The sequence below is a fragment of the Scyliorhinus torazame genome, chromosome 15 (genome assembly GCF_047496885.1).
Source record: "Scyliorhinus torazame isolate Kashiwa2021f chromosome 15, sScyTor2.1, whole genome shotgun sequence".
Taxonomy (NCBI): Eukaryota; Metazoa; Chordata; class Chondrichthyes; order Carcharhiniformes; family Scyliorhinidae; genus Scyliorhinus; species Scyliorhinus torazame.
The window spans coordinates 188,625,059-188,648,492 of NC_092721.1; the positions used below are offsets into that span (position 1 = coordinate 188,625,059).

At 49.6% G+C, this 23,434-nt stretch overlaps 1 protein-coding gene across 3 annotated transcripts in view; it reads right to left on the bottom strand.

The window, feature by feature from the left end:
• Nucleotides 1-18,753, bottom strand: part of LOC140392072 (interleukin-5 receptor subunit alpha-like) — a 60,999-nt gene extending 42,246 nt beyond the window's left edge. For 2 of the 3 annotated variants that reach the window (XM_072477303.1, XM_072477301.1), the window contains exons 1-2: nucleotides 18,494-18,753; nucleotides 880-1,015 (exon numbers count right to left, since the gene is read on the bottom strand). In XM_072477303.1, the coding sequence (XP_072333404.1) occupies nucleotides 880-912 (33 nt within the window). In that variant the 5' untranslated portion in view covers nucleotides 913-1,015; nucleotides 18,494-18,753. Of the gene's footprint in view, nucleotides 1-879; nucleotides 1,016-18,244; nucleotides 18,268-18,493 lie in introns of those variants that run through there. The other variant, XM_072477302.1, reaches the window with a different exon arrangement.
• Nucleotides 18,754-23,434: the final 4,681 nt, after the last annotated feature.

Genomic DNA, 23,434 nt, shown 5'->3' on the forward strand with positions numbered 1-23,434 from the left:
TGTGGAGTTTGCACATTCTCCCCGTGTTTGCGTGGGTTTCGCCCCCACAACCCAAAGGTGTTAGGTGGATTGGCCACGCTAAATGCCCCTTAATTGGAAAAAATGAATTGGGCACTCTAAATTTTTTATTTTTAAAAAATAAATTGCTGTGATTGTTTGATATTTGGCATTCGTGCATTTGTCGTGCTGAGTGCCAGATGAAAAACTTCGACAGCATGGTCCTCTTTTCAGCAATGTTGAACCGACAGTACACCGAGCAACTGAAAGTCAAAATGACTCCCTTGAACCTTCGCCTTAACAAATGCAGAAATCCAAATCCTTTGCCACTGATGAATCAGAAAGCCTTGAACATCTGTTTTCCAAGATGCGGAAAATGTGTTTGCAATGCTATTGTCAAAGTGCATGTCCGCTGATGATAAAAAAAACCGACTAGAGCTGACTCGCAGCCAGCAGAATGCTGGAGATGCCTGAATTAAAAAAGCTTCTTGCACTAAAATTGGAACGCACACAACAAACAACAAGAAAACATGAGAAGAGAAGAATTTCCCATCTTAACTTCCCCAAAGATTTCATTACAAAACCTGAGCTCTCAGTTAAATGAAAGAAATTGATCTTATGCCAAATTGGGAGAACGAGAGTAACATTACTATTTCTTTTTGGTTATTTGAACGATCCCTATGGCTGTTTTGTACTTTTTCATTCAGAGTTCCCCACATGCCTGGCATTTATTGTACTGGGAGAGAAGTGCTTCAGAAATCATTGCTGGCACATGTACAATGCCCAGAGAGATTCAAAAATGAAGTGCTGGTTCCAGCAGAGTTCGGGATTACAATTATTTGCTTCCAGTTATTTAAACACTGAGATGTTGAAATTACTCACTTGTTTCTTCCAAGGACATGAGAGCGACTCCATTTGCCGTAATTGCCCAAACAATGGTCATTTTCAGGAAAGATGGGGCAAGAGGCATGACGGTGGGTCACAGGACAAGTACAATCACTGGCATTCGATGTACTAGCTACGGAGTAGAGCAAATACGGATTAGGATACTTCATGTGCATTTCGTACTCAATGATTTATAGTTAGTTTTACAGCCATTTAATATTTTATTTCCATTTTGTCCATGTGCAAAATAATTTTTCTGATCATGAAATAATTCTCATACGAAAACAATTCTAAAAGGACGGTTATGAAATTAAAGTTGACCCATGACCGCTTGGCAGACTTTTATAAAATTCCTCATCTGCTATTTTAATGGCGGGTTTCAGGCATGAGGATGGATGGGGCATGATGGGTGATCAATAAGGAGAATTGTAATGGGATTCCCATTTTAAATGCTGTCTGGCTTCCAGTATTAAAACCAGCATGCTTTTACCACTTTTTGGGAGTCCCAACAGTGGGCCACGTTAAGAGGCATGTATAGCTTCAACTTATAAGCAATATACCTTAACTTACGACCGGACTCCAACAAACTACAGTCCTTTGGCTTGGGTGCTACGCGCTGGAGGAGGCCCATTGGGAAGCTATGTTGCTAATTCTGACCCTATGGCATGGATATGGAGGACGTTCTGTCACCTGAATGAAATGAGCAAGGCAGTCATGCCACTACACTTGCTGGAATGGGAGTAGACCATTCTGCTACTCAAGCCTGTTCCGCCATGCAATTAGATCTTGGTTGGTCGATATCCTAACTACCTCCACCCACCTTGGTCTCATAGCCTTTAATGGCTGGGATTCTCCCTTCTGGGGACTATGTCCCCACGCCGGCGTGAAAACCGGCGCTAACCACTCCGGCGTCAACAGCCCCCGAAAATGCGGAATTCTCCACATTTTCAGGGGCTAGGTGGACGCCGGAGGGGTTGGCACCGCTCCAGCCTGCGCCAAAAGGCCGGCGTGATCTCGCGCATGCGCGGAATTGCCGGCATGATTCCGCACATGCGCAGACTGGCCAACGTCTTTGCGCGCATGCGCAGGGGGTTCTCTTCTCCGCACTGGCCCCAGGGTAACATAGCGGAGCCCTACAGGGGCACGGCGCGGAAGGTAGAAGTGCCCCCACGGAACAAGCCCATCCGCAGATCGGTGGGCCCCGATCGCGGGCCAGGCCACCGTGGGGGATCCCCCCGGTGTTGGATTCCCCCTCGCCCCCACTCGAGGACCGCACACGCAACTCACCTGCTAGATCCCGCCAGTGCGTGATTTGAGTGATTCACGCCGGCGGGACTGGTCAAAAATGGACGACCACTCGACCCATCGGGGGCAAGAGAATCGCCGGGGGGGTGGGTACTGCCAATGGCCCCCGACCGGCGTGGCGGGAATCCCCCCCCCCCCGAAAAACAGCGTCGGAGAATACAGCGTCGGAGTGGCGGGGTGGGATTCGTGTCTCCCCCTTATCTTTGACTAGTTCAAAACCTCGCAAATTCAGATTTGAAATGAATAGGTGAGCTATGTCATGATATGTATATTGACTGGGATGTAAAGAGGTAACAAGTTCATGATAATGCGTCTTACCACCAGAGGGAACCACAGAACAGTCATATATATATATCATGTGACTTCTGGGATTCTGGGTAGAAGATGGTTAGGCATAAGAAATATCAGAGTTGTATTTGAGAGTTCTGTAGTTAGAGATAACATAGTTTAATTCAGTAATCTTATTCTTTAGGAATACGTACAAATCTTATTTAGTAGTGTTAATAAATTAGTTTTGTTTGTTAACAAAGCTTGTTGTTCTTTGTTCAACACGACACAGCCAAGCCATCCATGTAAAGCAAAGCAGAGAACAACACAAGCGACCATCCATTGTTTGTGGGAGAGTTCCACATTCCTACCCTGCATTGTGTGAAGGAGTGTTTCCCAGTGTCTGGCTGAAGGTCTGACTCTCTTTAAAAGGTTATCTTCATTTGGTGGAGAGACACGTAGCAGTGTCCAGTGGCTTATCGCTGGTCTGGGCCCTTGGAAAGTGATTTTTTTTTTACACCTGGGATCCACATACCAGGGTAAAAGCAGTGCTAAGCTGGCCAAGTTCCTCAGAAGCTTGGATTCCCGGTTAAGTTCTGAATTTGTCGACCCAGTAGACCAGATATGCCTGCTTTGTTCTGGCTGGAAATCCCAAAGTGCCAGGGTGACTGCAGGGTACTGTTTTCTCTTGGTCCCGGGCATGAGATGGATGGGGCATGACGGGTGACCTATGAGGGGACAGGAGGGTGGCAGGCAGTAGCTTATGTGATGAAAGCTTCAAGTATATTGTAATATCCCACACGGGACCTACGGGATTGGAATACTTGTCTTCTCATGCTCTTTGCTGAGTACGAGCTCCCCCGCTGGGGCAGGGTATCTCAATTAGCCAATGTATAAAAGGTCGGCCAGTAAGGCACTAACCAGAATAGAAATCTGGTAGGAATCTACTGGGTGGTGTACATTTTGTTTGGATAAATAGAACTTTGGGCGCGATCTACCGGCCATGTTGCACCTGAACAGGAGTGCGACATGGCCGGTAAGTGACGGGAGAAGCCTCCCATGGGCTTCCCAGCAGCCAGTGCACTTCACGAGATCTACCTGGACCTCGCGAGGCAGCGCAATCAGGATCCCGCCACAATGGACGTGACCAAGCCGCGTGCGCCTAAGTGGGTTTTAAATCTACGTAGGCCTACACACCCAGGATCTACCGGGCTCCCGGCATCAAATGGCCTTCCCAGCTGGGCGCCATTCACTATCGGTCCACACAAACGTAGACCAGGCGGATCTGTACCCAGGGGTGCCCTGGGCCATTGGAGGCTGCTGGGTGGTCAGGGACAGAGCAGGGTGGTCCTTTAGCCTTCCCCCTAGAATGCAGGCACCTTGGCACTGCCAACCTTACACTGCCAAGGACACAGCAAAACCAGCAGGAGCACTGCCAGGGAGCCAGTGTGGCAGTGCTAGGGTGGCACTGCCAAGGGTCAGTGCAGACTGTGCACCACATCTGTTTCTGTTGTAGAGCAGAGTTAGGCTAACTTGAAGCGAATGACAGTAGTAGGAGACTCGATAGTCAGGGGCACAGGCAGGCGTTTCTGTGGCCACAAACAGATTCTAGGATGGTGTGTTGCCTCCCTGGTGCCAGGGCCTTGGATGTCTCTAAAGGGCTACAATGCATCCTGAAAAAGGAAGGTAAACAGACATATGTCATTGTCCACATTGGTACTAATGACATACGCAGGAAGAGGGAAGAGGTCCTGCAAAGACAATTCAGGGAGTTAGGTCAGGAGCTAAAAAGCAGGACCTCTAGGTCGTAATCTCAGGATTACTCACTGTGCCACCTGCCACTGAGGCTTGGAACAGGGAGATAATATAGTTTAACATGTGGCTAAAGAGCTGGTGTAGGAGGGAGGGCTTTAAATATATGGATCATTGGGATGTCTTCTGGGGAAGGTGGGACCTGTACAAGAAGGACGGGTTGCACCTGATCTGGAGGAGCACCAATGTCCTGGGTGGGAGGTTTACTTGTGCTATTTGGCCGGTTTTAACTAGTGTGGCAGGGGTGTGGGACCCGGAACAGCAGGCCAGTAAGTGTAGAGACTGGGGGAAAAAGTGAGAACGAGATAAACATAGTGCAGAGTAAGAGCAGGCAGAGGGAAGCTGCAGGGCTCAGCAGGCCTGTAGGTCTGGAGTGCGTTTGCTTCAATGCAAGAAGTGTAATAGGTAAGAGAGGTGAACTGTGAGCCTGGATTACTGCATGCAGCAATGATGTAATTGCAATTACGGAGACATGGTTAAAAGAGGGGCAGGATTGGCAGCTTAACATTCCAGGATATCGTTGCTTTAGACGGGACAGAAGGGGAAACAAAAGAGGCGGGGGGGGGGGGGGGGGGGTGCATTGTTGATTAGGGAGCAGATCACAGCTGTGTTGAGGGAGGACACGTTGGAGGGATCTTGTAGTGAGGCATTATGAGTGGAGCTCAGGAATAAGAAGGGTGAAGTCTGTACCACAGGTTAGGTGGATTGGCCATGCTAAATTGCCCTTAGTGTCCAAAATTGCCCATAGTGTTGGGTGGGGTTACTGGGTTATGGGGATAGGGTGGAGGTGTGGACCTTGGGTAGGTTGCACTTTCCAAGAGCCGGTGCAGACTCGATGGGCCGAATGGCCTCCTTCTGCACTGTAAATTCTATGAAATCTATTCTATGAAACCTCTCAACTGCCTGCAGGAGACAGAGGAGCAGTTGTGTAGTCAGATACTGAAAAGGTGTGAAAAAAGCAGGGTCATTGTGATGGGTGACTTTAACTTCCCCCATAATGATTGGGAATCCCTTACAGCCAGGGGCTCGGATGGAGAACAATTTGTTCGATGTGTCCAGGAGGGCTTTTAGATTCAGTCTGTTGACAATCCAACAAGGGAGGGGCCATACTAGACTTAGTACTGGGGAATGAGCCAGGCCAGGTGATTGATGTTTCAGTGGGGGAGCATTTTGGGCTTAACAACCATAATTCCATAAGATTTTGAGTGCTCATGAATAAGGACAAGAGTGGCCCACGGGTGAGGGTGCTTAATTGGGCGAGGGCCAATTACATCCAAATTAGACTGGGGAATGTGGATTGGGAGTGGCAATTTGAGGACAAATCCACATCTGACATGTGGGAGGCTTTTGAAGGCCAATTGATTGAAGTACAGGACAGGTATGTCCCCGCAAAAATGAAGGACAGAAATGGCAGGATTCGGCAACCATAGATGACAAGGGAAATTGTAAATATAGTCAAAAGGAAAAAGGAAGCATACGATAGATCTAGGCATCTAAAAACTGACAAAGCCCTTGAGGAGTACAGTGAAAGTAGGAAGGAACTTAAACGTGGAATTAGGAGGGCTAAAAGGGCTCATGAAATGTCTTTCGCAAACATAGTCAAGTAGAATCCCAAGGCTGTTTATGTATACATTAGGAGCAAGAGGGTAGCAAGAGAAAGGGTAGGCCACTCAAGGACAATGGAGCGCAGTTAGGCGTAGAACCACCGGAAGTGGGTGAAATCCTTAATGAGTACTTTGCATCGCTATTCACCAAGGAGAAGAACATGACAGATGTTGAGATCAGGGATAGGTGTGTGAACGCTCTTGAGAATAGTCAGAAGTCTTACAACACCAGGTTAAAGTCCAACAGGTTTGTTTCGATATCACTAGCTTTCGGAGCGCTGTTCCTTCCTCAGGTGAATCTTGAGAATGTCAATATATCAAAGGAGAAAGTGTTGAGTATCCTAAATTGCATTGAGGTACACTAGGCCGGTGAACCTGACATCAGTGGTGGGGAAGCTTTTGAAAAAGATACTGAGGGACAGGATATATGGACATTTGGAGGAAAATGGATAGTTAGTGACAGGCAGCATGGTTTTGGACAGGAAAGGATATCGCACCAACTTGATTGAGTTTTTTGAGGAGGTGACAAAGAAAATTGATGAGGGAAGAGCTGTGGATGTAGTTTATATGGACTTTAGTAAGGCGTTTGACAAGGCAGATTGGTACAAAAACTACAATCACCTGGGATTCGGGGTCGGCTGGCCAGATGGATACAGAACTGTCTCAGTTATAGAAGGCAGAGAGTAGCGGTGGAAGGGTGGTTTTCAGAATGGAGATCTGTAGCTAGTGGTGTTCTGCAGGGATCAGTGCTGGGACCTCTGTTGTTTGTAGTATATATAAATGATCTGGGGGAAAATGTGGGTGGTCTGATTAGTAAGTTTGCAGATGACACGGAGATTGGCGGAGTTGGTAATAGTGTTGAAGATTGTCAGAGGATACAACAGGATATAGATAGATCAGAGACTTGGGCACAGAAATCGCAGATAAAGTTTAATACAGACAAATACAAGGCGATACATTTTGGAGGATCAAATCTAGGTATGAATTATACTATATTAGGAACATTAACATACAGAGGGACCTGGGCAGGTCCACAGTTCCCTAAAAATGGCAATACAGGTGGCCAAGATGATTAAGGAGGCATATGGCTTGCAATGCAGAACAATGCCAGCAGCACGGGTTCAATTCCCGTACCGGCCTCCCCGAACAGGTGCCGGAATGTGGTGACTAGGGGCTTTTCACAGTAACTTCATTGAAGCCTACTTGTGACAATAAGCAATTATTATTATTATTATTTTATGGCATGCTTGCCTTCATCAGCCAGGGCACTGAGTACAGGAGTTGGAAAATCATGTTGCAACTATATAAAAGCTTGGTTAGGCCGCATTTGGAGTATTGCGTGCAGTTCTGGGCACCACACTCTCAGAAGGATGTGAAAGTTTTGGAGCGAGTGCAAGGAAGGTTCAGCAGGATGTTGCCTGGTCTTGAGGTTGTTGGCTATGAGGAGAGGTTGAATAAATTAGGATTGTTTTCACTGGAAAGACGGAGGCTGCGGGGAGACCTGATAGAGGTCTACAAAATTATGAGAGGCATAGACAGGGTAGATAGTCAGAGGCTTTTTGCAAGGGAGGAAGTGTCAATTACAAGGGGGCACAGGTTCATGGTGAGAGGGGGAAAGTGTAAGGGAGATGTGCGGGGTACGTTTTTCACACAGAGAACATAGAGAACATCGAACATACAGTGCAGAAAGAGGCCATTCAGCCCATTGAGTCTGTACCGACCCACTTAAGCCCTCACTTCCACCCTATCCCTGTAACCCAATCACCCCTCCTAACCCTTTTGGACACGAAGGGCAATTTAGCATGGCCAATACACCTAACCTGCACATCTTTGGACTGTGGGAGGAAACCGAAGCACCCGGAGAAAACCCACGGAGACACAGGGAGAACGTGCACGCGCAGACTCCGCACAGACAGTGATCCAGCGGGAAATCATACCTGGGACCCTGGCGCTGTGAAGCCACAGTGCTATCCACTGTGCTACCGTGCTGCCCAGAAGTGGTGGGTGCCTGGAATGCACTGCCAGAGGATGTGGTGGAAGCAGGCACATGAGCAACATTTAAGAGGCATCTGGATGGGTGCGTGAATAGGGAGGAAATAGAGGGAAACGGACGGAGTAAGGGCAGAAGGTTTTTTCTTTAGTTCGGGCATCATGATGGGCATAGGCTTGGAAGGCCGAAGGGCCTGATCCAGTGCTGTACTTTTCTTTGTTCTTTGTTCTTTGTGAAACCCGCCACAAATCGCCCTCAGAATCCTTTCCGTTAGATCGCACCCTTTGTTTCTTATTTTACTTGGTGTGGACTCCCCGTGTCCTTATTAAATATATGCCCAACCAACATTGTCAGCCCTACCTTGGATTGGCACATCCAGTGCCAGTAACATCAGATGATGCCTGAAACTTTGCACCACATCCTTCAGGCAATTTGCAGTGTATGGTGTAAAGGGCAATTGTCAAAACAACTGACCGGTGCAATGTCACCTCCCTACAGCAATCACCAAACAAAGGAGTTGCTGGATTGCTCTCTCACTTGCCGAAAACCTCATGCATGCATTTCATTCAATTTTGCCTGTGCCGGCAGCTGTGGGGACCACCAACTAGGTGAAAGATGGTCTTTTTTCTGCCCAAAACCCGCTAGTCTCCAACGTAATGAGTTAATCACGATTGAGGAATGAAGACTAGCACATTCCAAGGTCCATGGACATGTGCTGAGGGATCTACTAACATTTTTTTGGGGGGGGATGGTAGCTACCACAAAGGCGCAGTGCGGAAAGGCCACAGTCCAGTAAGATCTTTTGCCATGGATGGCTGTAAATTTGTAAGAACCCCATGGGGTTGCATACACCAGCGGAGTTTGACATGAAATGGATATTGTAAATAAACCTGTTTCAGTGTAGTTAGGCACATCATTGCCCTGCATATTGTATTGAAAGAAAGTGAACTGTATTAGTCTGTCTGCAATCTCACATTTTAACTGTTATATTTAAATTTTATAAATAAAGAAAATAAAAGAAATCCAGGCGTCATGCTGCAGGGAGCTGGAAGCTTTCCCACCCATCTCAACCCCATGCCCAGCTGCCAACTTCCACCGGGGGTTAAAATCCAAGCTTAGATACTCCTTTACGATGTTGCATAAAGGAATCCTTTAAGGCGGCGAGCTGCAAGTGCGATGTACTTTCTTTCGTGCTGTAGAAAGTGAGGTAAAAGGTGCCACTTGCCTTGATGCAGAAGGCCACCGATGCCGAGAAAAACCGGAGGGAAGATGAAGTGAGAGAGAAATTAGAAATTAAGCAGCTCCACCAACAGCTTGGCCATGAAAAGGTGAAAGGCAAAACGGAAAGGCTGACGCCTCCAGGAAGAGGTAGTTTTGACACCAATAGTGAGAGGCTGTTGGGCATCTTTCACAATCTGAGGATGTCCAAACGGCTTTGCAGTATTTTCTGAAGCATTTGGGCTTCACTAGGGTTGCCAACCCCCCACGATTGACCTGGAATGGAAGATCGATCTCCAGGACATTCCCTTGTGCAACCCTGGAGATAAACCATCTGCACGGTAAAAAACACTACTTTTTATTCGGTCATTTTTTTTTGAACATTGGGATTGGCGAAAGGAAAAGCATGTTTGACTGACGGTCCTTTTGCTTTCCATCTGGTGTGGGAAGGCAGTGCATCACAAGGATGGATGTGTCACCAGACTAATGGCTGGCGGGTGGGGGTCAACCTCCAGGAAGACACTTAATCACAGTTGGCAACCCTCGTCTTAAATTTAGGAAACGCAGCAGCCAATTTCAACATGGAAGCATCATGCAAACAATTTGACCATGACACATGACTTCTTTTAATTGTCAACATTTGCCAGGAACCTTCCACTTTTATCGGGTGATTGGGCTGTATTTTAGCCACTGCTGGGTGGCAGGAAGCGCGAAAGGTGTAGTGGTGTGATGGTAAAATAGCAGGGAGCCGAGCTTGGACAGCTCTCCATCTCTGCCCCCCAGCTGCGCAGGTATCCCAGCGGCAGGCAGGAGTGGGACTGCAAGGCGGAATGGCCAATTTACATAATTTAGGGCCCAATTACCAGCCATATAACGGGGCCGTTGGCGTTTTACCGGAGGCGGTTTTTGTGAGGGCCTCGAAGAATCCAGCACGGGTTTGTAGAGCCAAGCAGAAAGTAACTTTATTTACAACAATATGTAGATCGCAGCAGTAGTTCGCCACTGCTTCCTTCTCTGGCCGGTACCACACTGGCCAGCTCTATTTATGCAGCAGCAACTACTAGTGATTGCCCTGCCTCCCTCATTGGGGGAGCTCATATTCCCCAAGAACCACATGGGGTAACCAATTCTTCCCAGCCAATATGATCCAGGCAGGTTATAACAGCGTGCAGTGTCCCATGCCCTCCAGGGGGTCTAACAGAGCAGGAGATTTCATTGCTCAAACAGAGGGCCACAGGTAGGAAAGGCAGCCCCAATAGCCGCAATGATCCCTCTGTCCACTAGAGCATTCTGACCCCTGAACTTTATCCTTTAAGCATTTGTCCAAGGTTGCCACCATTCTGAGGCATCCTTGAGGGTTCTATGATACAAAATGGCCAAGCAAAGAAAAGACACAAGTATGGCCTGATGGGAAACGTGGCTATTTGAGTGTCTTTAACATCAGGAATATGAACAGCAGAACGAATGAACGGCTGTGAGCATGTGATTTACACAATCTGAAACAGGATGAAGTGACCTATGTCATTTACCACAAATGATCTTGGTTTTACAACCGGCCATAAACAGTCAGCAGGATTCAGGACAATAAATGTCTTCAAGGGATAGACTGACCATGACGAATTAGCAGGATGGAGAGCATACTATGTCCCTGATAATAAACTTATCCTGATCGATCAAATGGACAGAAGGGGGAGACGAAAATACTAACATGATCAAGGACAACTGACCCTAAGGTCAGACATCCTGCAATAAACTAATTTGAACACAGACACGTGAGAAGAAATACAGCCCTTGAGTCACGACTTTTTAAACATTTGTTACTCAAGGGCAGTGACTGGTTAATGTTGCCCTGTGAAAATGTGACTAGAAGCTTGAGATCAGTGCCAGCAAGATCTGTACAAGGAGAGACAAAGAGATTTCAACAGCAGAACGTCGAGGAACAACATCGCAGAAGAAGACCTCAAGCTCGGAGCTTGACGAAGTCCAAGCCCTCTCTACGTCTCACCAGTGCAAGTGGATAGCGACGTCCCTACAGGTCCATTAGATAAGTATTAGCAGTTGAAATGGATGCTTGAAAACTTATAGTGGTAGACGCAGAGGGGATTAAAAGCATTCACATGTGTGATACAGTGTAAGAGAATCAATCTTGCAGCAGTCATAAGCATTTAAGTTTTTAAAAATGTTTCTTCTAATAAAGACGTGATTTGATTTAACGATTAAGTTGTGTCTATCAGTTGACTGGAGTAAGTGTCCTGGTCAACAATGGTACAGAAGAAAGCCATTTGGCACATCAGGTCCCCACCACATTCTCCGAAATGGAGCCACACTTGAGAGAGCCGACAGAGGTCTCAATTCAACATCTCATCCAAAAACGCTGCACCCGAGGTGACAGCCTCGCCCCCATGCAGTGGGACTTGAATCCATGGACCCTTCGCTCAAAGGTCAGGGCAAGAGCACTACCAACTGAGTCCTAACGTGGCACCAACATGGCGAGGACGTTACAGACGTTTGTTCCATGTCCAATATTGACTTGTTGCTCATTCTGCATTGTACGAGCTGGCAACTTCTGTTTGCTCCTTCTGCAGTCTTTTCCTCAATTACTTTCTAGATCTTTCTGCTGCAAAGTGCACACTACACCTGACTGAGAACTGCAGATGGAGTTAAAATCAAAATTCATCCACTACATCCAAAAAAAAAGGTGATTTTCCACATGGAAATATAAACAACTTCTGTATGTGCTTCTACCCACCACAGTCAACAAACTGCACTGCATTTCACACGGATTTCAATTCCTCTTATTTGCAATTCAAATTGGCAGTGTTATGTGTCTGTTTTCATTCAACAGTATAACCTGTCAGCTGTGGCTCTGTCGGTGACACCCTGATTCAAACACCCATGGGTTTCGGTGTTACTCCATGCTGACACTTGGGGGCAGGAGTATGAGGGCTGCACTGTTCGAGGTGCTGTCTTTCACATAAAGCATTAAATTGGGGTTCTCTTCTTCTCTCATGGTTGGATGTAAAATATCCCATGGAATTATCCCAGTGCATGGGCATTCTCCTGGTGAGCTGGCTGACAGCCCTCTGGCTAACAAAGTCACCAAACACTGATTATCTGGCCATCATCGCATGACTGTTGTTTGCTGAAACACTCCTCTTTCCAACACTGCACGGCACCTAATTAACTGCAAAGCACTTTGGGATGTTGCAAGATCACAAAAGGCGCCATATAAAAGCAAGTCTTCCTTTGAAGATTGATTGGCAGTAAGTGACAGTCACTGAGAGCTCTTGTCAGGAAGGCTGTTGATTTTGTCTGCTGACCTGCGCTCCTCCTGAGCTTTACATTCATTCGGGGTTCCAGGTCAAAGATGCAACTTTAATGTAAGCCATTGTTCTATGTTGCTCTGTGCCAGAAGCATAAAGACATCAGGGCTACACTGTTGACGCTTTCTTTTCACTGTGGTAGACAATTACTGCTCTTTCTATTTGTGTGGTTTCCACCAGTTTCCTTAATCCTAATTGTACTTGTGTTCAAATCTCTCCATGGCTTCGCCCCGCTCTATCCCTGTAAAATCCTTCAGCCTTACCACCTTCTGAGAATTCTGCGTTTCTTCAACTCTGACCTCTAGTGCACTCCCCCACTTCCTTCACCCCACCAATGGTTGCCCTGTCCTTGCCCCACTGTCAAGTTGTGTCTTGAGCCAGAAGTGGCAAGTGAATAATCCATCTCAGCCTCCTTCTAAAGACTCCACTTCACAGAGGCAGTCTCAGTCAATTGGATTGACTACACGTGATAACAGGAAACAGCACGGTAGCATTGTGGATAGCACAATTGCTTCACAGCGCCAGGGTCCCAGGTTCGATTCCCCGCTGGGTCACTGTCTGTGTGGAGTCTGCACATCCTCCCCGTGTGTGCGTGGGTTTCCTCCGGGTGCTCCGGTTTCCTCCCACAGTCCAAAGATGTGCAGGTTAGGTGGATTGGCCATGATAAATTGCCCTTAGTGTCCAAAATTGCCCTTAGTGTTGGGAGGGGTTACTGGGTTATGGGGATAGGGTGGAGGTGTTGACCTTGGGTAGGGTGCTCTTTCCAAGAGCTGGTGCAGACTCGATGGGCCGAATGGCTTCCTTCTGCACTGTAAATTCTATGATAATCTATGATAAACAGCTGAAGATGGTGGGCACTGCAAAGGCTATGGGCCCTGACAAGACAGTGATACTGAAGACTTGTGTTTCAGAACTATTTGAGTCCTAGCCAAGCTGATCCAGTGCAGCAACAACACTGGCATCTACCCGGCAATGTGGGAAATCGCTTAGATATGCCCTGTCTTTGAGCTGGCCAATTACTGCTGCATCAGCCTACTCTCAATGTTCAACAAAGTTATGGAAGATGTCATCGACAGTGATGTCAAGTGGCACTTACACCGCAAATAACCTGTTCAGTGACGCTCAGTTTGGGTTCCGCCAGGGTCACTCAGCTCCTGACCTCATTACAGCCTAGGTCCAAAAATGGGCCAAGGAACTGAAATCAGAGGTAAGATGAGAGTGACAGCCAATGACATCAAGGCAGCATTTGACCGAGTGTGGCATCAACCTAGCAAGACTGAAGTCAATTGCATAGGAAAACTCTCTGCTGGTTTGAGTCACACCGGGCACAAAGGAAGATGGTTATGGTTGTTGGAGGCCAATCATTTAGCCCCAAGACATCATTGCAGGCATTCCTAAGGTCGATGTCGGAGGCCAAACCATCTCCATCAATGATGTTTCCTCCAACATAAAATCAGAAGTAGGGACCATTTGTGACAACAAGTGTGAGCAGTCTATGCCCACAAGTCCTATGCACCTGCTACCCGTCTTTGTTCAGCCTGTCGACCAGCTAAAAGGCATAAATCAGGATTGTAATGGAATACTCTCCAATTTCCTGCATTAAGTGCAGCTTCAACAACACTCATGAAGCTCCATGGCACCCAGGAGAAAGCAGCCTGCTTGATTGGCACCCCATCTATCCACTTATATATTCGCTCCCTCCACCATCGATGCACAGTGGCAACTGTGTGTACCATTTACAAGATGCATTGCAACAACTCACCAAACCTCCTTCGACAGCGCCTTCCAAACCCGTGGTCTCTAGCACCTAGAGCAAGGGCAGTATACACTTGGGAGCACCGCCACCTGGTGTTTTCCCTCTAATCCACTCACCACCCTGACTTGGAAATATATCGGCCGCCCCTTCACTGTCGCTGGGTCAAAATGCCGGAACTCCCTTCCTAACAGCACTGTGGGTGTACCTACACCACATGGACCGCAGCGGGTCAAGAAGGCGGCTCACCACCACCTTCTCAAGGGAAATTAAGTATGGGAAATTTCGAATGAGCAATAATTTCTGGCCTTGCCTGTGAAACTCCCATCTCTCGAATAAATAAAAATCAACAGGCTTTTTAAACCCAAACTTGGCAGCACCTACTTCGTAACTTATCCTTTTCTTGTCATGCTCCTCATGGCCCCTGCCCAACACATCTCCCATCCAATTTCCACCCCGGGTTCACGCAAAGTCTGAGGCATTAAAATGGGATCATGTAGCAAAAAGCATCGACGTAGGGGGTAAGTGTGGGCAAGATTCTGGCCATGGATATTCTCGCCAATCCTAGATGAAGCCATAACCTGAGGTTACTGCGTTACTTCACAAGTAAGATGCAAAGGGTGGGGGTTTCCCTGAGCTATCGCAATGGCAAAGGGTCCACTCGTGTCCTTGGTGGTGGTTCATTGGTGGCACTTTCACGTCATAATGGTTGTGGGCACAGGCCACAGTCCAGACACTTGGGATAGAAGTCCACGATAACACTTGGGCGGGAGGAGGTTTCGTACTGCCAGAAGTGTTTTGTTTAGACAGAGATGTTGAGCCTGGACCTTGCAGTTGCCTTTAGGGTGGATGTGGTGAGTGGTGTGTGGTGAGGGAATTCCTCAGGTTGCGGGAGGGGTGTAGCAGGCGTGTACTCTTGGTGCCTTGACTACCATTCAGGGAGAAAGAAAATGCCACCAACTGCCCACAGCAGAGCTTTGTCCCAGTGCAAAGTTGCTTCATTGGGTATCAACTGCAGCTGGAAGAACAAACTCAGCAAACAGGAGTGGGCACTGAGCATCAGGCAAGGCAAACCCCCGTCTGCGACAGATAACTCAATTATCCCAGGAGATTTTAAAACTCCACAAATGTGCATACTGGGCAAAAAGCTGCAATCTAAATATCAGCCATGGCTCAACTGGTAACACTTTCGTCTCTGTGTCAAACGCTAGTGGCTTCATGACCTGCTCCAGAGACTTGAGTGCATAATCCAGGGCTGCCGGGTGCCACAATGACACAGTGGTTAGCACTGTGGACTCACAGCGCCAGGGACCAGGGTTGAATTCCAACCTTGGGTCACTGTCTGTGCAGAGTCTGCACGTTCTCCCCGTGTCTGCGTGGGTTTCCTCCCACAGTCCAAAGAGGTGCAGGTTAGGTGGGTCGGCCATGATAAATTGCCCATCAGTGTCTAAAAGGCCGGGTGGGGTTATGGGTTATAGGGATAGGGCAGGGATCTGGGCTAAGGTTGGGTGCTCTTTCAGAGGGTCGGTGCAGCCTCGATGGACTGAATGGCCTCCTTCACTGTAGGGATTCAATGATTCTATGATGCTGAGATGAAGAAGGGCTGCACTGTGGGAAATCCATCTTTTGGATGGGGCATAAACCCAAACCTTGTCTGCCCTATCAGGCAGATGGCACAGTTTGATGAAGAGCTTGGTGTCCAGGCATTTCCGGTGCAATCGCTTCAACGAGCAATGGGTTTGCTGAAATAATCTCTTGATGAAGCCCAGGCACCCATTAGGAAAAATGAATTACTCGGTGCTTTCATTCTGCAACACTTCAGTATATTAACCAGGGCTGTGTAACTACTGATGCTTAGAAATGTTAACCCAATTTAGCTTAAACAAGTTTAAATGTGTGTTAAAAAATTCTGAGCGCATTAAAAAGAGTGTATAGAATATAGAAGGTTAATGGGAGTTTCAGTGGAAGAGTTCAATATCTGAGAGGGTTTGGTGGAGTGGATAGGGAGAAACCATCTCTCTTTGCAGGAGGGTCAGAGGTTTCAGGTAATTGGTTAAAGAAAAGATAGAGGGGAGATTCTGACCTTGGGTGACTGTGTGGAGTTCGCACGTTCTCCCCGTGTCTGCGTGGGTGTCCTCCGGGTGCTCCAGTTTCCTCCCACAGTCCAAAGATCTGCCGGTTAAGTGGATTGGCCATGCTAAATTTCCCCTTAATGTCCAAAGGTTAGGTGGGATTATGGGGTGGGGGGAGTGGGCCTAGGTAGGGTTCTCTTCCAGAGGGTCGGTGCGGACCCGATGGGCCAAATGGCCTCCTTCTGCACTGTATGGATTCTATGATTCTATGAGGGGTTTTGTTTTAGCAGTGAGCTGTTGGGCCATGGGGAACACACTGTCGAAAATAATGGCGGAAGCAGATACAGTAATAACCTCTAAAAGAACATTGGGTGCGTACAACAGGGCTATGGGGACAATGGGTGAGGGTGGGACTACAGTAATTGGATAGCTCTTTCAAAGTACCTGCATATACATAATAGACTGAATGGCCTTTGATGCTGTATCATGATATAATATAATAGAACCTTAGCAGTCATTGTACATAGTCACATTACAACTGATGCATTTCCGAGAAAACAATTCATAGCTGGCAGATTGTCACAAATAGTATCTGTCAGAGCCATAATAAAGTTCGTGGCACATGAGTGTCAAACATGACTTCTAAGCATTCGCATTCTCATGTCTGCTATTGTTTAACAACAGATGTCAGACTATGAGCATTCCCAGAGGCTAAACGAAAGTAAACATTTCAGCAGCCCCAACATTGACCGCATTTCAGATTCAGGCAATAAGCCCTTTGCAAAGCCGGGAGATGTGAGCTCCACTCTTGGAGGAGCTGTCAGTCTGCCAGCCCGCACCCAGGCCAGGGGACCTGCCGCCCAAGTTAGCCCGCGGGGGAAGGTGACCTCAGGGACTGAGTCACTTGCACAGGCCTATTATAATAATAACAATGTTTATTGTCACAGGTCGGCTTACATTAACACTGCAATGAAGTTAATGTAAAAAGCCCCTAGTCGCCACATTCCAGGGTCTGTTCGGGTACACGGAGGGAGAATTCAGAATGCCCAAATTACCACACAGCACGTCTTTCGGGACATGTGGGAGGAAACCGGAGCACCCGGCGGAAACCCACGCAGACACGGGGAGAACGTGCAGACTCCACACAGACAATGACCCAAGCCGGGAATCGAACCTGGGACCCTGGAGCTGTGAAGCAACAGTGCTAACCACTGTGCTACCGTGCTGCCCACATATTAACGTATTACAACCTTTATACCACAGCTGAGAAAACACTCCACCAGAATTCTGCACGCTCAAACTGGTAGGACGGTGGGCTTGCTTATCCCCAATGACTGTATGGTTGGGGATGGTACCCGGAGTTACACTGCCATGTGTTGCTGCTGGTGCATCATCAAAGCAGTGACAGTGTAACTGCTGATGACTAGCCAGCCCTGTCCCCCATCTGGACACTTGCTGCCCTGACTCTAAAACCTCACTGTGCATTCATTTCAATGACTGAATTAACAGCTAGAGTCAGGGCAAGCATGGTAAGGGTACAGAAAGGGACTGCATGGGGAGGAAAACCTTATTGCTGTTCACTTGGTATGTTTTTTTCAAGCTAGTGACTTAACACCTAAGATAAAATTTGTTTGGGCGAAAAATCCGAGGTTGTGGCTGAGTGTAATGATGCCTGTAAATCACACACCACCCTGACCCTGGCTCTTTCACGGTGGCTGGGGATATAATCCTGGAACTCGATGCTGAACACATTTTTTTTTAAAGGGGGCACTTACACGGCAGGGACTTCAAGGTGAAGGGGCTGAGACCACCTTCTTGACAGCAAGGATGGGGGCGGGGGGCGGGGGGAGAGGGTATCTAATGAATGGCCACCTTGCTAGCAGCAAAGAGCCAGAGTGGGACCCCACATTGAGAACAGCTCACCGCCCGGGGGACATGCAAAAAGTGGTTCGGGGGCAACCACAAGTCGTTTCAAGGTGCAGTCACCGCTGGGCGCGTTGAAGACAAGCGGCACCTACCTCCCCCGGTACTGCAGTGCCAGCCTGGCTCTCCCAGTCCTGGAGGTTCCCGGGGCTGCACAGTCTGCTGGCTCACGGAGACCACAATGTCAACTGGGGATACTGAATCAGACAGAGATCCAGCTGTGTACCGGGTTGGGGGTCATTTAACCCCCCCCCCCCCCCCCTCTCCTCTATTGCTAATTAGAGGGCAGTGAGGAGCTTATCATTGAAACAGACACAGGAGCAAATCACAGAGAGTGGACTCACCCGGGGGGACAGCTCAGGCACAGATGTGTAACTCGCTCCGCTGGTGTCCAGTGGCTCGCAAGCCTTGCAGCCACTGCCCAGCTGCCTCCCCTGCAGTTCGTCTATTGAAGAGGCATTTTCGGATCTCTCGACTCCACCCCGCTCTCAAAGCCCATTTCCCCCTTTTCAGTGACTCACTCAGAGTCCCGTCCCCTCCCCTCCGGTTAACAGCTCAAACTGACGCTGAATCAGTAAAGCTTGTCCGCCAGGCTGCAGATGTTACCACAACAAACATCTCCGGCAGGCTGACTCCGCCGCGCCCGGCTCCACCAGCCCAGTGACTAAACACAGAGAAACAAACCCTTCAAAGAAAAGGTGCTGGGGGACGGAGCCCAGGATTTCTCTACACCCCAGCAGCCCAGATCCGCACCCCCCTCCCCCCAGCTCCCCTGGGTGACCCTCCTGGTTGGTGTTGACCTTACTTGCCCGTCACCTGGGGCAAATGGGGTGGGTTGTGTGGTGGTATGTATTCGGGGTATTAAGGTACCCTGTGATGCCGAGAGGCTATTGGTGGATAGAAGCTGGGTCCCGATTGACCTCCAGCGGGTCGCACGGATGAATTGGCATTGACCCCCTGGCACCGGTCCTGCCTGCCACCCCAAGACCTCCCCTCCCTCAATGTATTGGCCATTGGCATTGCACATTCCACCCACCCCCCACCTCCCACCCATTACAATGCCGGCCTGTACCCCAGCACACCCTAGCACCCAACAGCACAACCCACCTATCCCCAGCAGCTCTGCCCATGCCTTTCTTCCGCCATATTCCATCCCCCCCCCCCCCCCCCCCCCCCACCGATGCATACTCCATGCGGCTCGCAATGCCCTCTCTTTGTCCCCCCCAGGAGAAATTGGCACAGAATAGGAAAGGGCCCAGACTGGCAGCTGGGTGCCAGACATCAGAGTCCTCACCTCCCATGAGGAACGAGCCCTGGAGAATGTGGGGGGTGACCGAGGACAGAGAGCTCACTCACATCGAGGTTGGCCTATGTCGCAGAGGTGAGGATCCACCAGATCCCACCCAGATTACCTATTCCAAGTGTATAGTTCATATCAGGAAAGATTATCTTTCCCTTTCATTAACCACATTACGAAGTCTTACAACATCAGGTTAAAGTCCAACAGGTTTATTTCGATGTCACTAGCTTTCAGAGCTCTGCTCCTTCCTCAGGTGAATCTGAGGAAGGAGCAGCGCTCCGAAAGCTAGTGACATCGAAACAAACCTGTTGGACTTTAACCTGGTGTTGTAAGACTTCGTACTGTGCTCACCCCAGTCCAACGCCGGCATCTCCACATCATGATTAACCACATTGTTATGGGCCAGGGTTTAGAGAAGCCCAAAGTGTATCATGGAGTCCACCTGACCCACAACTTTTACTAGATTGTGGTATGGGGAGCACACGGCCCACTCTACAGGTGTGGTACAGCAGAAATGGAAAAGTATTTTTTAAAGCAAAATAATGTTTATTCTATAAACTCAAGTTAACCTTTTCAAAACATACAGTGAACATCTTAGCAACCATCAATTCAAATACAACCCCCAAAGAATACAACACTAAGTAATCCTTTAAGCTTCCCTTTTAACAGCCATAAGACTGAAAACACCTTTTACCAGAAGCACATCAGGTTAAAGTCATTACTGTTATTAGTTTTAAATCACCAGGATCGATTTAAAGTCTTTAGATTACAGAGAGAGATTCATACACCTTCTGGCAGTGACTGCAGCTATACAGTTCTGAAAACAAAACTAAAACACACCCTGCAGCAAACAGCCTAAAATGAAAGTAAAAAGCTGACAGACAGCCCAGCTCCACCCACTTTCTGACATCACTGCAGTAATAAACACCCATTTCTTAAAGGTACTCTCACATGACAACATGTCCATTCTCCTGCAGGATCTCCATCTGATGGTGCTGGCTCATCTGGGGGGGTGCCCCCCAACACCACCCCCCCCCCACCACCCCCACCACCCCCCCCCCCCCCCCGTCTGCCAAAATAAATCTCAGAGGAGAGCTCCGAGGATGCCACCATCGATGCGTCACAGCTCTCATCCCCACCCTCCACCAGCATAGATACACGCCTCGGTCCACATTAGTGGACAGGCTTCTGGGGCGCAATCTTGTGAGCACCACACTGCTGATGATGCAGATCAGGTGGAGGCAGCAGTCGGAGAGCTGCTGGATCCCGGGACCCAGCCTCTGGACAAGGTTATCCTGGAGCTGATGCATTCGCTTGGGTATAGCCGTGAGATTCAGGAGGAGATGTCAGTGACACTCCAGCGGATCCATAGCCGATTGGAGGAGTCCCAATGGCTACGGGTGCAGGAGGTGGCACCAGCAATGCATGGCACCGAGGCCAACACTGCTTGGGTGACGACCACCGTGGAGAGCCTGGAGCATGATGCCAGCAGCTTGAATGCTGGTACCCAAGGCGTTATCAGTCAGTGAAACCATAGCTGAGGGCCTGGACATCATGTCCGAGCCTCTGGGCAACGTGTCCCAGATACACGTGAACCTTATCGAGGCATTGTGGAGCATGTCCCAATCACAAGTGGGCATTGCCTAAGTGCTCCAGAGCACGCCCGGTCGCTGAGGAGCGTGTTCCAGATGCAGACGGGCATTGCTGAGGCACTCCAGAGTAAGCCCAGTCACAGAGCAGCATCACTGAGGGCTTTGACACCATGGTGCAGACAATGGGGGGGCACCAGGGCCTGCAGAGCCTGATGATGCAGGGGCCTCTGGACCTCACGTCAACTGTCCCTAAGCACGGGCACCATCCGGAAGGAGGGAGGACCGGAGCTGGCCTGAAGCCTTCCAACAGGGAGATGATAGCGGTCTCCTGCTCTCCCGAGTCCTCCGCTCATGACAATGGTGCATCTAGGGGTCAGCAGGTGGAACAGGGTGGCACATCCCTCCAGCACCATGCCCTCCAGAGGACGCCCGCCAGGGGTATCAAATGCCACAGGGCACAGAAAGCAGCAAGCTGCCTCCACCTCTAATTCATCCTGGGGACACACCTAGATGTAGTGGCAGAGGAGAAAGAAGAGTGAGGATCGCTGAGTGGGCACTGGGGGAGAGGGCGGCATTGTCAACAGCTTAGGGTTTTGATTGTTCACCATTAAAACATGTTACACCTGAGACACATGCAACCTCCGTCATGTTACTTCACATTGCGGTCCGGCCTGCACCCTCCACCCCCTGGTGCCCACTGCTCTTCCCCACCCAGGCTCCGGGCGCGTCCTAGATCTGGGGACACCGAGGCATATCATCTGCAGGTGATGGGTGAGTGCACTGTCAGACTATGGCATAGATTGAGGAGCATCAGAGCTACCTCACAGCGGGTATCACCACCCTCCTGTCTTGTATATTGACCCCGCTGACAGTGCCAACACAGGCCCATCATCCTGGAGTGATGTTACACAGACCCTGAGAGCGGGGAACAGGCTGGTCGGGGGTAGGGAGAATGGATGGGTGGGTGGGTGATTGGTTTGGGTGGGGGCGACGGGTGGGGAGGGAGGGAGTGGGGGGATGGGTGGGAAGGGGGGGAGGGGATGAGATGACGGATGAAGCCTCATCCTATGAGAAACGGGCCAGGGTGAGGGCCTCCCTGATCCTCGGGCATGTCGGACCCTCACTGCCAGGCTACTCCCACGTGTCCTCCCCGGACACGTCCCCCAGCCTCTCCCGGTCCGGACCCTCCTTGCCCTTCTCCTCAGACAAGGCTGCATGCCCCTCCTCCTCGACCACCAGCACGTTGTCCTGATGCTGTGACAGGTTGTGGAGGGTACGGCCAGAGAGGTCGAGGCAATGGAGCTTGATTAGTCTGATGCACCGCTCAATGACAGCCTGGGCGGGTAAGTGGAGCTGAATCCACAAAAAGGTCAGCCACGATCTCATTGAATGGCGGAGCAGGCTCGAGGGGCCAGATGGCCTCCTCCTGTTCCTAGTTCTTATATTCTCATGGGTATATACAATCGGGGAGTCATCTGGAGGACCCATGGGTGCTGGTCCCCTCACCCCACTGCTGGCACCCGACCCCACTGACCATGTCCGACTCCTCCTGGGAGGTCGGGGGTCGAGTGCCTCCCCGAACACTGGGACAGCAGCTCCAGAGCCCCTGGCCTGGTGCCTGATCTCGAAGACGGCTACTCACCTCCTCTGTCCCCTCGGCAGCCATTGCGCTGGCTTCATGCTTTTAAATAGAGGAGCCGCTTAGATCTCAGGAGGCCATTAGATTCAGGGCGGGATTCTCCGTTTTTGAGACTAAGTGTCGACGGAAACGCAGAATTCGTGGTTCCACGAGCAAACCGGCGCCGCACCGAGACCGATTCCGCCGAAGTAAAGGGGCTAACACCGGCACCACGTGGAACTCAATCGATTCCAAAGAGAAAGGGTGAGAGGTTCGCCGGTTTCGCAATTGAAACTCAGGAGGCAGACAAGCTGCAGCCACATATACACACTGCACTCCCCACACACACCATCCCAGCCTATACACACTGCACTCCCCACACACACCATCCCAGCCTATACACACTGCAGTCCCCACACACACCACCCCAGCCTATACACACTGCACTCCCCACACACACCATCCCAGCCGAAACACACTGCACTCCCCACACACACCATCCCAGCCTATACACACTGCACTCCCCACACACACCATCCCAGCCGAAACACACTGCACTCCCCACACACACCATCCCAGCCTATACACACTGCACTCCCCACACACACCACCCCAGCCTATACACACTGCACTCCCCACACACATCATCCCAGCCTATACACACTGCGCTCCCCACACACACACCGCCCCAGCCTATACACACTGCGCTCCCCACACACACACCACCCCAGCCTATACACACTGCACTCCCCACACACACCACCCCCAGCCTACA